Source organism: Salvelinus sp. IW2-2015, linkage group LG4q.1:29, assembly GCF_002910315.2.
Source record: "Salvelinus sp. IW2-2015 linkage group LG4q.1:29, ASM291031v2, whole genome shotgun sequence".
Lineage (NCBI taxonomy): Eukaryota > Metazoa > Chordata > Actinopteri > Salmoniformes > Salmonidae > Salvelinus > Salvelinus sp. IW2-2015.
This window is the reverse complement of record NC_036842.1, coordinates 9,488,062-9,502,568: the sequence shown is the minus strand read 5'-3', so window position 1 is coordinate 9,502,568 and position 14,507 is coordinate 9,488,062. Positions and strand designations below refer to the sequence as shown.

At 43.5% G+C, this 14,507-nt stretch overlaps 1 protein-coding gene across 1 annotated transcript in view; it reads left to right on the top strand.

Moving 5' to 3' along the window:
• fgf10a (fibroblast growth factor 10a) overlaps positions 1-10,781 on the top strand; it is a 23,236-nt gene extending 12,455 nt beyond the window's left edge. The window contains exons 2-3 of the mRNA XM_023983624.2: positions 8,482-8,585; positions 9,796-10,781. Of these exons, the coding sequence (XP_023839392.1) occupies positions 8,482-8,585; positions 9,796-9,987 (296 nt within the window). The 3' untranslated portion in view covers positions 9,988-10,781. The remainder of the gene's footprint in view (positions 1-8,481; positions 8,586-9,795) is intronic.
• The last annotated feature ends 3,726 nt before the right edge of the window (positions 10,782-14,507 follow it).

Here is a 14,507-nt window from a genome sequence, read left to right as displayed (position 1 = left end):
GTGTGCGTGCTTGCGTGTGTATGTTCAAATAAGGAAAGCTAGCAGTTTTCATATTTTTCTATGCGGTGACTCTGACCAAAGTCGCAGGGGACAAGGGGGAACTGAGGCATCGCTCTCTGTACTCACAGTTTTCCCCTATTCTTTAAAAATCATTATTTACGCATATTCTTTCAGCGCTTCCTGATATTCACCCATCGATTTACTGTTGTGTCAATCATTGACTCATCTGAACATTTTTGTAATAAAACACAGACTTCGTGAACCGCATGCCACCATACCATCCAGCCACCTCTTTATTCTGTCTGTCAGCAACCTCTCTGGAAACGTCAAAGCTTCATTGGGCAGTTCTCTTCTCTGAAGAATGGATTATAATTCTCTGGAATTTTAAATTGTCAATCTTTGTTTTGATTAACTGGTTTTGAGTTTTCAATGTTTACCTTATGTGCGTATTCAATACCCTCACAAACGTGCAGGATTTGACTTATTCCTTAAACCAAACCAGAAAGTCAAAGGCTCACAATTCGTCAGAATGATTCAACAGAAGAGCAACTTTTGAACATGCCGTCAGCTCTGCAATAGTATGCTGCTGCCCAGAGCACAGGATTGGTAAAGATACATGACATTTTCTCTATTTTGGAAGATGCATTGCTAAATCTAACCTGGTAAGAAATCAATGGTATAGGCCAATGTAGTTGAATGGTAGGCTGTCCAGGTGAAAGAAATGTGAGCATGTTTCATGTGTTTAGGTGCTGCAATGTTACAAACATTCACTAGATTAGGTCAAAGTCGCAAATCATTGAGAACCACAGACATCACAACACATTCAAGATGTATGTACACACACATACACACACACACACACACACACCGAGTGTGGTGGGACAGATGGAAGTCTGGGAGAGAGAGAGGAGAGAGAGTCTTAATGGAATCATCAAAGGTAGCGCAGGGAGACCAGTGCTCGGACCAGAGACGCATCTGGACAGCCCGTCCCGTTTTAAAGGAGCAGGCAGGAATGCCAGCTAATTACCCATTGCGTGCGCAAGAGGCAGGGACGTGGGGGGGCACTAGGGGGGCACTAGGGGGGCTGTCCTGAGGCAACTGGTGGCTGAGCAGGAGCCCTGGATCTTATCCGTCACAGATCCTATATCCAGACCCCCACTGCTTTACTGGCCACTAATGCAACACGTTCCCACACTGGACCAACGCTGGCCCAACACTGTCCCCATCCACATGGGTGCCTGCTCTGACATTTATGAGAGGGAACAGAAGCCTATGTGCCGCCACGTGTGTGTTTGATGGTGACAGAGTAAAGTGTAAAAAAGTATGTGTTACATACTCGAATCCTGCCCAAAATCTGGAGGGACCTAAGACAACAGATCCAACACAACAACCAGAGGAACAACCAGAGGATAAGCTGTTGATGCACTTTCAGCAGGAACTGTTGAAAGTTGTGGTGATAGGCTCTGGAGAGGATTAGTTTGTTAGGCCTAGTGCTTGAGTGCTGCAGTGCATTGTACTTTCCCCAGCAGTAAAAAGGCATCTGGACTTCAAAAACATGGGACCTTAAATCCCAATGACCCCGGGTTCATTACATAACATGCCTCAAAGAGTCTATAGAATGTCCAGAACAATTGGAATCACAACATTATGTTTACCCATTCATACAGTATGCAAAATGCAAGAAAGGTTATAAATTACCTTGCCAGATCAAACCCGTAAACACACATTCATATGGTAAGCACTCAGTGCCCGATGGCACGTTTTGACATTTACTGGCATAGGTACTATGCTGCAGAACCAATAGCATTGGGTAAATCACATTATCTGAGAAGACTGCATTTTTTCTGAAACCACCGTGAACATCAACATGCATTTCATTTGGTTTGCAACGTCCTTAAAACCACCATTGACACAATACACAGTGATACTATTACCCGGCATGGTAAGCTGATCTCAAACCATGCTAATGTGAATGTTCTATCTCAGAGAAATCTAATGCTATCTGTTGGCTGGAAAACAGAGCTCAGGTATTTGAAACAACACATTTATACTCATTACAGGTGATTATTTTCTTCTGAGTATCTGGATTTGCTTTTAATCATGCTTTGCTGGCAGGTTTAAAGTCACACACAGCTCGACAGTGTTTCTCCCATGTAAGACTGCTGTTTATCCATGTTTCAAGCAAAGAAAACAATATTGACAGTAGGATGGATAAGAAGTATTCAATGTACAACATCTGTGTGGAGATGGATCTAAAACACAACTTAACAGCCTCATGAAACAAAAATGTATAACTTAACTGTCGCTAGGTGAAGATGTAGACAGTGAACAGGTGATGTTTTCATTGGATGTTGCTCACCGTCCGCTATTTAGCACCAATAGGCTACCTTCACACCACATCCATCACAAGCTCTCGTCACATTACAACCATGAATAAGTTGAAAGCACCATCATACAGATTTAGCAGGTCACCGATGAGTTACTAGCAATTTACATGAGTAACCCCCATTGTGGTGTAAAATATCTGTGAAAAGTAACTAAATAACAAAAAATGATTGAGTAGTCGTAAATTACAATGACAGTGGATGGCGAAAACATCCTCAAGTTTTCTTTTGCACAAACCTTTTGACGTCTTGTCCAGCTGGAGTGGGATATTGTCCGACTTTATCTACCCCAATACTTAAATTACTCACAAAGTATACAATTCCCACAACGCCCCCACTGGCGTTTGTGTTTCTCAATGGATCTAGTGTTCCTTATGCCCTTAACGCTGAAGTCGTTCCACGGATATGAACCCCTGTGTCATAGTGAATTTGACAGATCGTCAATCAGGCTGTCGCCAGTTGTTGGAGGGAAGATCTCTCGCCTTAGATGTTAGTCACTCTTAACCTCAAGTAATGCAAATCAAACTGGTGATTGTTGAGAAGTGGAAACAAAACATGAAGGACAGTTTTTGTACAGAAACCTAACAGTCTTAGAAGTGACACATTTTGTATATTTCTGCAAAGAGCATTTGAATTCATTGTTTTAATATAATATAGAATTGTTTGAATTGTCAGTTTATATCTCTAAAATCCCAACATCCTCCCTCGTGTGAAAATAAATCATAATTTTCTTTGAAAGTTGTACCTCAAGTGGTAAAACCGGTTTTACAATTGAAAACGCAGACGTTTACACGTACCTAACCTTCTCATATCCAGTCGTGGGCCATACAATGGGAGCAGAGCAGCAATATAATCTTCAAACGGGCCTAAGATAAACTGGGGAAACACTTTTACAGCCCTCCCTAACCTTAAGTTCATCTGGAGTCACCACTGACCATGTTTAGGAGGCAGTGGGGAGTTTGTAGGGGAGATGAGGGGTGTAGAGTGGGGTTGGTGGGGGGAGAGCTGTGTTGTTCTGCAGCCTAATGAAGCCGGCCCCTCAAGAGAGCCCAGACCCTGCTGCACTGATCTCTCAGGAGCCTGTGAGCCAGAGGCCTGTGGAGGCCAGATCAAAGGTGCGAGGCACTGCTGTCAGGAGCCAGCCCAGGGTCAAACCCAGTTCCTCAGCCCCCCTGCCCTGCCACTACCTCAGCCCCTGCTCTGCCCTTTCCACTACCCCAGTCCCCCCTCCCCTGCCACTACCCAGCCCCCCCCCTTCCCTGCCTCTACTCCGTCCCACGGCCCCTCTACCACCATTTACCAGCCCCCACCCTTGCCCTGCCACTACCCCAGCTCCAGCCCCAGCCCCTTCTGCCACTACCCCAAACCTTCCTGCCACTACCCCAACCCCTCCTGCCACCCCCCACATCTCCTGTCAAAACCCCAACCCCTCTTGCCAAAACCCCACCCCTCCTGCCACTACCCAACCCCTCCGCGCCCCTATCCCCAGCCCCACCCCTCCTGCCACCCCCCCACCCCCCCATTCCACTAACCCAGCCCCCGTTTAATAGGACATGAGCTGCCTCTACACCCCTGAATCTGGAAGGTTAATAGGAAAGACTTGCCTGTCATAAGGGCAGCAAGTTAGGTTTCCCAGGACAATTATGCACACACTCTGGGTTGACGACATTGGTGGTCTTGTGGCATCTAAGCTGCTTAAACTTTAGTATCGAATTGATGCCTGGTGTTGATGAGAAAAGGTATTTCTCTCAGAATAGGGCGCGCATTGTATGTTCTATAGTAGTGTGTAGTCTTCTATACAGTACACAGCGATAGAAGTGGGGGAGGCTCAGTGGTACAGCTGGCTGGATGAAGCTACAAATGTGAAAGCATTGAGGTCATTTTGACAAGATGCGATAACGGGAGTTCTGTCACCCTGCCAAGAAACCACGGCCTTATGTGGAGATAGGGGGTCTGTGGGGGGAGGGGAGGGGAGGAGAGAGGCCACCTACAGAGCCCAGGGTAGAAGCCAAGGCTGCTGCCGATGGGAGTCACACCAGGCAGTTGACTTGACCACCCAATGGACAGTCAGCCAGCAGAGCTGAACTGAGCCACCAGAAGACTGTCTGCTCTCCAGTAACGCTGTAATTAGCAGCCATAGCCTCTGCCAATGGTACTGTAGGAGAAACCCAAGAAACACAAATTACTCAAATACTGTGAAACCACATCGACCAATTGAGGTTGAAAAGAGAAAGAAGTCAGATGACTCACCTTATCTAAAGAAAGATATTTCAGAAATGTTTTACCTGCACTCATACGGTATCTCATTACACCATAAACACACTGCCTCTTCTTGTGTGCAGCAGTAAATTCCTTTAGTGAGGCAAGCAAACATTGGACCTCAAATCTAGGTAGCACAAATACAGCTTCATAGAGTGAAATGAGGCGGAAAACTGATTTTGGACTCTTATATAGTCTTGTCCATACTGTATCTGGAACTAACCCTTCATTAGCACTGAAGACTGCAGTCGACTGTTACAGGACCTTGGGGCCTGGTTTTTATTCATCTGCCATATAAAACTAACACAGTCCTGTTATATACACAGGTGTTTGTCTTCGTAGTTTCTGAAAAATGTCGATTGCAGAATGTCAGCACCTTTTTTTCTTGTTTGTTAAGAAAACTCTGCTTATTACACTTTCAATATTGGTCATAAAACTGTTTCGCTGCACTTAAAAGTTCACCCTCACAAAATAGAAATAAAAGTTTTGGGCGATGTGCCAACCAGAGGTAGAAAAACAACAACCCCCCAGGCATAAAAAGAAACCAGAGTGAGKAGACAGGAACGGGGCAGAACGGAGAGAAAGATAGAGGGAAACAGACGCGCAGAGATAAGCGACGGATAAGAGAGAGAGGAACGAAGCAAAGAGAGAGATAGAGTAAGGATACTCGTTTTACTGTGGTGAACAGAGGGGCTGAAGAGAAATGGGTCTGGCCCTGTGCTGTGCTGTTCTGTCCTGTGCCGAGTTGCCAGGAGCAATATGTTTCAGTCTCTGGTCTGTTCAGTGCCGCCCTCAGATAGAGTATTGTTGCAATTTAAGCCTTTTGTTACAGCCCTGCCTTTCAACTCCAGAGTACAGGTGAAGGTTCTGGTGACTGGCAAGGGGGTCATAAAAAAGGGTTTCGCTTTAACGCACCACATCAAACGGCCCAAAGCAAAAGGCTAAAACAGGTGCCTGACTTTCAACACGGCAGAGATAGATCTTATTTTGACATTGCAAGCTTACCTAAAATACTGCAGTGTCACTTATATTACAGGGGAGCTCAGACTTGAAACTTGTTTTGAACCATTCACTCTTGTGCAGATGGTGAAGGTGTTTGTGGCTGTGTCTGAGATCTGGCATGCCTACTACTTACTGAAACGACATACAGTGTACTAATAGTACGACATACTACAGCAATTAGAACGTACTGTTTAGTAAAGCTAATGCAGTAAGCAGCAAATATTAGCATACTAGGCTCATCCTACTGAGAATTTGTCATCTAAAGCGAAATTGCGTTGATTCTCGCCTTTTGTTAGTTTTGGTGCAGCGCGTCCCCTCAGCTGAATCGCAGCTGTTATCAAACACACGTGTCTGGAAAGACAAATCTCTTCCTTAATAATGTGCAGGGAATTCTACTAGATGAAACATGGCATGTAAAGTATACAACATTTTAGGAAATTCCACGTAATATAAAACGTATTTTTTTCATATACCCTAAAATGCCAATTTAGAACGCAAAGACGGGTATTCCGGAAGGGGCCTGTGTGTTTGTGTGTTTAACTGTGAGTCAGTGTGAGTTTGTAAAGTAGGTGCATGTCTTTGCAGTGTATTGTATTTCCGTACAATTTAGTTGTACGTGGTCTCCATACACCTGTATCAATTGGCATTGCCTCTCTCTCCTTCTCTCTCTCCTTCTCTCTCTCTCCTTCTCTCTCTCCTTCTCTCTCTCCTTCTCTCTCTCCTTCTCTCTCTCCTTCTCTCTCTCCCTCTCTCTCTCCCTCCCTTTGATCAGGGATTATTCCCCTCTAATCCCACTGACTGTCATCCAATTTCTCTTCTCCTCCTTTCATCCCTCCCTTCCCCTCCCCTGTTCATGAACCTGAGGGAAGGCAGAGGAGCAGAGACCAGGCCGGATAACCTTACCACCACACTCAATAGCTGTGTGCAACCAGAGCCCATACGGAAGGGGCTCTCTCACGCCCGCTGTGTATAAAGAAACCTGTCTAATCCGCCTGTTGAGTGGCGGCCACACCGCTTGTTTTGCCGGTTCACAGGTGCAGATAAAACCTCACCGCCAATTCCTACTAAATGGTTTAGCTTAGGCATTGACAATGTACTAGGAGTTCGTTTTCACAGTACGGGGACTGGAATGTCTTTATTTTGTCCACTGCATCAATGGAATTATTCATAGTTTTATGGTGTCCTGAGTTTTATACTAGCACTTTTAGAAGTATGCTTATATGTTTTCACACTCCTCCTGTGTTACACATCCAAGGTACTATTTCAGTCTTCGACTGTGGAAGGAAAATTAGGGGGTGGGGAGTCTGAAAAGAGGTCATGACCTTTGAGTAGAATCCACAGCTGCAACCTGTATTGGTTCAAAGTAGAAATTGGTTTACATGGGAAAGTCCATGGCAGGGGTAGACTAGAGTCCCCAAGTGAGATACTCTTACGCAAAACTGTTAACCATAACATGTAACCCAGTACAGGGACAGGACACAGCCCAAATAGGAAGATATGGAGAGGAACGATATGTACAGTTGAACAAGTACTTATGGGTAAATGCCTGAGCAACTTATCCCTGATCAAAGAATCCTGCAACAGCCCTCCTAAAACGGGGTCCCCCCTTGTCTCAGGCGGTCCATAAAATCACACCAGGACAGCAGGATGTTACAAATGTGTGTCCCAGGAGTAAGAAAGAGGGATGGCACGAATAAAAGATGTCAGCGGGGGGGAGAGTGAAGGTGAGTCAGTGTCAGTGTAGACAGGTGCCATTAACTACTCTGACTCTGGCCTGTCAAAGGCCACCTTGTGAGGCGATATCTACTGTCCTCTGACCCAGGCTAGGAGGCTCCACACTGGGCCAGACCAGCCACCTCCCTGCCTCCCTGCTTGCTACAAAGACCAACTTCTACCAGAATTGGTCCTGAGCTAATCCCCCCTAACCCATGATAGCTTTATGGGTTTATATAATTGACTTTAGGATGAAGGAGACTGGTTTCCACATCTTAAGTCCCTAATTGGTTCAAGAAACATTCAGACTGCAAACTGATATGGACATTTTGGCTTTCGCCAGCGTGCCGCTCCACTCCGAAAACAAACAAAAGCAAAGAAATGGTTTTTCCAAGGCTTAGCCCTAGCCAACGCCTCTCACTCAGGGCTTATGGCCCGTTAGCATGGGAATGAAATGGCGGCTCAGCCTGTCTGTTCTCCATGACTGGCACAGAGACACACAGCCAGGCAGCCAGTCAGTGGTTTACTGAGGGGGATCAAGCAAAGATGATTGTGATTATTCAAAACATGGTCAGGGATAACAGGCAGGGATAACAGTGTGACTCTACCCCCCGGTGTGACTCAGTAGACAAGGCCTGCAGTTATTATACCTTTTTATGTAGATTTGTTCAGTAAACATACTGGAAAAGACGGTAGTAACTGACAACATCATGGACTACAACATACTGTATCCACTTACATTCACTGTAACACTTAATCAACTGGCCTGCATACTATAACAGCAATTATAAACTGGGTAGCTCGAGTCCTGAATGCTGATTGGCTGACAGCCGTGGTATATCAGACCGTATACCACGGGTATGACAGAACATTTCTTTTTACTGTCCTAATTACGTTGGTAACCAGTTTATAATAGTAATAAGGCACCTCAGGGTGTGTGGTATATTGCCTTATGCCTTATTGCTTAAATAAACAGTGGAGCCTAACTGTATGCAGTCAAAAACACAAACGCTGCCAGCTTTTACAAGCATTCTTTCTCAATGCAGTTAAATTATTCAATGACTATCACTTCAGTGTATTGGCCTGGTATAACTAACCTATAATGTGTCTGTGTGTCTTCCAGGTGTGCTGGAGATCAAGTCAGTGGATGTTGGGATCGTGGCCATCAAGGGGCTCAGCAGTAACTTTTACCTGGCAATCAGCAAGAAAGGAGAGCTTTATGGCGCGGTAAGTTTAGCCTGTACTGAAATTCACACACAGAATAACAATATCCCTACAAAAACTGGAGCTAATTATTTGGCTGAGTATACAAACCCCCCATTAGACTGATTCAGTGTTCAGAACACTCACTAGTTAGTTGCCAGGTAGTGTTTTTACACTGCCACCTTACTGTTGAAAACAACTCTCTTCCATACTATACTCTCCTAAGGAGCTGGCTCCTTTGATGTTGTGTGAGAGCTCTTCTCTCCTCTGTCCCCGGGCCCTTAGAGACGCCTGGGGTTGTTTTAAAGGACAGTTCCACTCCACTGCCCGTAAATAATCCCCTAGTACAAGTCGGCCCAGCCAAAAGAGTTGTCGTCTTGGAGAAAGTAAGCCGAGACGCCCCTGCCGTCCCTCTCTCCCAAACACACAGATCCTCCCATATACCACACCATCCTTGTGCTCCGCTCTATTCAGACCAGAGAAACACAATACAACAGCCCCCATTCTACTAAAAGCCCTCAAGGGCTACCGGTACTGTTTCATGTGCTCTCACACATCATCTGAAACATAACAGTGAAAGGCTGTTACTACGGCTCTCTTAGTAGTGAAATCAGATGAAATGAGACACAAAAAGCATTCTAGCTAGGGAACACAATTCCCATGACGTATTTTAAAGTGTCACACCAAGGTACTGTCATTCACTCAGTAAAGCATTGGTGGCATATCTGTCCCTCATTACACAAGTATTATATTATAGTTAGCTGGTTCTACATTCATATATTCCATTTTGTGGGAGATTATTTTCACACAAGTTTCCATGAGAAAGAGGTAGCCGAACGTGAGTTGAACCCAGGGCAGCGTTTCCAAAATATTCTCATATGATTTGGGAACATTCAGTTTACTTCTGGATTCAATTTGAACAGCTGTGGCTAAAGAGCATTTGGGAAAGGAACATTCTTTACGGGGTCACAACTGTATCCCTTTTTTTGTCTAGTTAGTCAGGACACTAAATGACAAGAGCAGTCTGTTAGAAGTCTGATGAACCCCACTGCCATTATGCAAGAATGTATTTATATTGTTGTTAACTTGCCTTATTGGAGCCAACCAACCTGGATATCTGGATGAGAACTTCTGCTTACTGAATACATGATGCAAATGTAGACCCCAGTTCCATTCCCTGTGCTGCCAAAGTTGTCGAATCACTCACAATTTGTTTTTCTTGTTTGTTCACCAGAGGGACTTTGGTGTTGACTGTCGGCTGACCGAGCGGATTGAGGAGAACAGGTACAACACCTATGCCTCAGCAGAGTGGCGGAACAAGAAGAAGCCCATGTTCGTGGGGCTGAGCGCCAACGGCAAGCCCATGAGGGGCAAGAAAACACGAAGGAAAAACACTGCCACCCACTTCCTGCCCATAGTGGTGTAGCCACCGCATTGGACAGTTCCTTCCCCTGGGAATGTTTCACTGCACTGAGGAAAGACTGGGAACCATTAAAGACATAATGGAGTCATATGCAGTCAATGTTTTTGATTTGCAAAGACTATACGTATTTTCTGAAAGGAAGGCACTATGTAAAGGAACTGTTTGAACTCATTGTCGCGGAGTCTGACTGATGATGGCACAGATTTGTTTTTAAGTTATGATTCGGCACAGGAGAAAATATGAAACATTTTTCTGTGCCAAATCATTTTCAATGGGCGAACTGTTGGAGACAAAACTGAATACTGAATAAGAGGACAAAAAAAGGACACTGATTCAGCGTCACTGAAGACAGGGTCAAAGGGCAGAGTGTACCATGTGTATTTGTCTGTGTGATGATCTGTGGATGCAGTTACATGTATTTATGCTGTACTAACTCATACAAGGAACTGAAATTGACACTCATGCTTTGTGACAGACACGTACAGTACTGGAAGCACTTGGGTGACTTAGGTGTGATGGAAGAGAAGCTGGGCTGTGGAGTGAGTCAAATGCAGAGAATTTAGTCAAGTTAGCACCATAGCATAAACCTTATTAACATGCAAGTTCACTGTATTGGGTATTTCCATTCCTTTACCTGACTGCTTTAAAATAAATTATTTATTTTATGTAATATTTAAAGAAACCAAAAAGACCAAAAATATGGAATGGACAAATTCATTATTTTTATCATTTATGCTCTTCTTTTTAAATACTAATCTATCGTTTAAACATGAATAAAATAAATATATTTCTCTTTACTATGTATAATTGTCTATTTGTAGATGTACACCTATTTATTTCACAATACCACAGCACTACACAGCACAGATTATGAACTGTAGGTCTAAACTCAGCTTTTGTTGTTCTTTTACTATAGCTAAAAAAGCAGTTGCAAATCACATGCCTGTATCAACAGCAGTATTACGTGGTCAGAGTAACAAATGAATGGCGACTGTGGTATGCTTTTTGACATATCAACTTACAACTACCAACCCTTTCATGAATTAGTTGGGTAGGCTACAGGTATGAAAAAGGTCTGATTTCCTAGCAGTTGGAGCAGAAGGAAGGAGCTGTTTAGAAGCTCGTCAAGACGCCAGAAAATCCAATAAGTAAATTTGACAGCTTGTTCCTAAATTCATTCATAACTCAGGGATTGACTTTGTGGTTTCACAGTGGAAAATTTAGACAAACAAACAAACCTCAAACTGGGGTACATTCTGTGCAAGATTCATATGCCAGCCAGTGTTTTTAGAGAAAACAAGGAGCGGACCCTTAGGAGTTCGCAAATTCTTAAATCCTTAATAACGGAAATACAGATAAGGTAAGGCTATGGACATTGGACATCTACAGCCCACAAAAATACACAAATCGATAACCAGCCAAAGAAGACTACATACAGGAAATACAATGTGACAGTTTCAGTCTGCTTAACAGATCTTGCAGTTTACAAAATTGCAGAGATTTTACCAAAAACAACTGTAACATTTCAAACAGAAGAGAAGGATTACTGCAACATAAAAAACCATTGTATTCTAGAAGCACTTTTCTTCACATTTAAAGTATCAGATATCTCATTGACATCAGAAAAATATTGTTTTTGAGCTAAATTGTGAGTAGTTCAGTTGTTTTCACACATTTCAGACCGCATAAAGTGGTGATTTGGAGTTCTTCATTGAGTTGTAAAGGATACATCTGTTCTTTTATCTCTTCCCAACAAAGGGTACATTTAATTTGGAGCGATGACCATGAACATGGCCTCTCTCTACTTAGGGCAGACATTTATTCTTTAGGAAAAAAAGCTTTCTCGAGGTGGCATAGCAGCAGAGCACGTTCCACCTTGACCTGTGATGTACAAATCCTGTTCTTTCCCTCTGCCTTCCTAGGGAGGCGAGGGAATATGGTATAACATACATATTAGAAAGTTGCTTATGAGCTGATTCTAATTATGCATGGTGTAATGTTTTATTTCTTCTCCCCGTAACCTCCAGGCCAGTTCCAGCAAATAGCAGGATCAGACAAGCATCAGGACACACTAACACAAAACACACACATACAGTTCACGCACCATCCCCACCATCCCCACCCGAGGGCGTGTTCAGGATTGGATCAATCACTATCAATACTCCAACATCTGTTGCTTTCTGAGGTTATTTCTGAGTGAGATGGAATCAAAATCTCTCTGTTGATCATGTGGTGTTTGTATTAAGGGACTATATATTTTGTTGGACTCAATAATCCAAAATGTGTAATAGTTAGGTCAAAGCGTGATTAAGTATGATGCATTTGAGCACACTTCAAATTGCCTTTCCTCTTAACAGGACATTCAAGCTCTGTTTATATGATTACTTGGGTGTTCTGTAAACTACATATCATGTACAATTAGACTGAAATGTATTCAAGACACCAGCAACATGTTTTTTTCCTTTATGAAATTCAAGGGCTAACATTCCTCAGAAAAAGTGTTTATTTTGTTGTTATTCTAGATTGTAGGCCTAGATATCTGAATACCAGGTTCAAGCTATACTTTTTATAGTACATCTATTACATAACTTGTCTTAAACATCTATATACACTTTTGACACAACACTCCAAAAGCAAGTCCTGCTTTGTTTTGTCTTATCTTGATTATTGTCTAGTCACGTGGTCAAGTACAGCAAAGAAAGACCTAGTTAAGCTGCATCTGGCCCAGAACAGAGTGGCACCTTTTCTTTGTAATCAGAGGGCCAATATAAATACTATGCATGCCAGTCTCTCTTAGCTAAGAGTTGAGGAGAGACTGACTGCATCACTTTGTGTAATATACATTAATATATACATATATACATAATACATACATTAATTTGTTAATTGTTTGCAGAGTCAATTTACACACAGCTCTGACATACACACTTACCAGACATGCCACCAGGGGTCTTTTCACAGTCCCCAAATCCAGAACAAATTCAAGAAAGCATACAGTATTATATAGAGCCATTATTGCATCTCATATTGTTCAAATGAACAGCAAACCTGGTTTAAAAAAACAGATAAAGTTACACCTCAAGGCACAACGCCTCTCCCCTATTTGACCTGGATATTTTGTGTGTATGTATTGATATGTAGGCTATGTGTGCCCTTTTCAAATTTATTTGGTTCTGTTCTTGAGCTGTTCTTGTCTATTAATGTTTTGTATTATGTCGTGTTTCATGTTTTTTGTGGACCCGGGAAAAGTAGATGCTGCTTTTGCAACAGCTAACAGGGATCCTTATAAAATACCAAATACCAAAAATGTGTTTTCTGATGTCTTCCGGAAAAGGTACATATCAGTGTTTTGTTGTTTTAAGGGCATTCAGTATAAAGTTGCTGTTCCCTTTCAGTCGGTCACTCGGTATGACATACTATGGGGAGTCAATGACCAATCATATTCACCTGAAGAAACTGAAATCACGCCTAACGGGCCAATAGATGCCGAGCCCTAGCTTGCTGGCTATAATGCCAGGGCTCAGATTCATTTCCTCAATTCTTTGTTCTTCAGCCTGTCTGAAGGAACAACGTGTCATGCATTATACAAACTTTTCAAGAACTCGAAGACTACGAGATTCGGCTCCGACTTAGGTGTCTGTTAGTGGGGGAAAAGTACTCATCCTCCTAGATGTTGCGAGTTTTGGGTCTTGGTATCTGTTTTTGTGTTTGCTAAAAGCTAACTACTTTCTGCTTTGCTTGTGTAGCCAGTGCTTCCTTGCTCGAGTAAGATAGCCAGTGTTAAGAGTAAATTCAAAAAGGCTAACCGGACGAGTTTAAACCTCCGACCGTGCCCTAGGATATATGGTTTCACAATGAAAATGAAAGATACTCAGGAGTGCTGTCCTGTTTGCCTGGGGTGGAAACACGCTCAGGAGGCTTTGGCTCTGACCAGTTTGTGTGACCATTATCTCCGGCTGAGATCAACATCCATTGGGCGTCAGGCTCACCCTGTGAGAAAATTTGGGCTGCTGGCAAAGGGCTTTCCGGTGAAGCGACCTCGGGAATGGGGTTGTCTGCAGCCGGGAGAGAGCAGCAGTGGCGGTCGGAATTGATAGGGTTGTCATCCCAGCCGAGTGAGGCTCATTTCGGTTTCTCTGGCAGTGTTCAGAGTCGGGGGTGATATACTATTCCTGACAGTTACGGGGATGGGTTACGGGGATGATATACTATTCCTGATTGGCTATGGAGGGTTGTCAGAGTGTGAGTCCGATGACATCAGTCCAGGGCAGCCTAAAGCCACGGCTTTGGATTCGGTGGGGGAGAGTGAACCATTGGTGGTTAATGTACCTTTTTGATGGAGCTGTGTCGTAGGGCGGTATATCATCTGGGGGTGGATTGGCATTCTTCACCCCCGCAGCAGAGTTCCTCCAGGTTTGGGGAAAGGTATTTTCCTTCTGTCCCTGCAGTGGTGAAGCATTGCTTACCCCTGTTTAAATATTTTGCAGATGAGCTACAGGATCCCCCGCTTTCAGCCAGGCTGA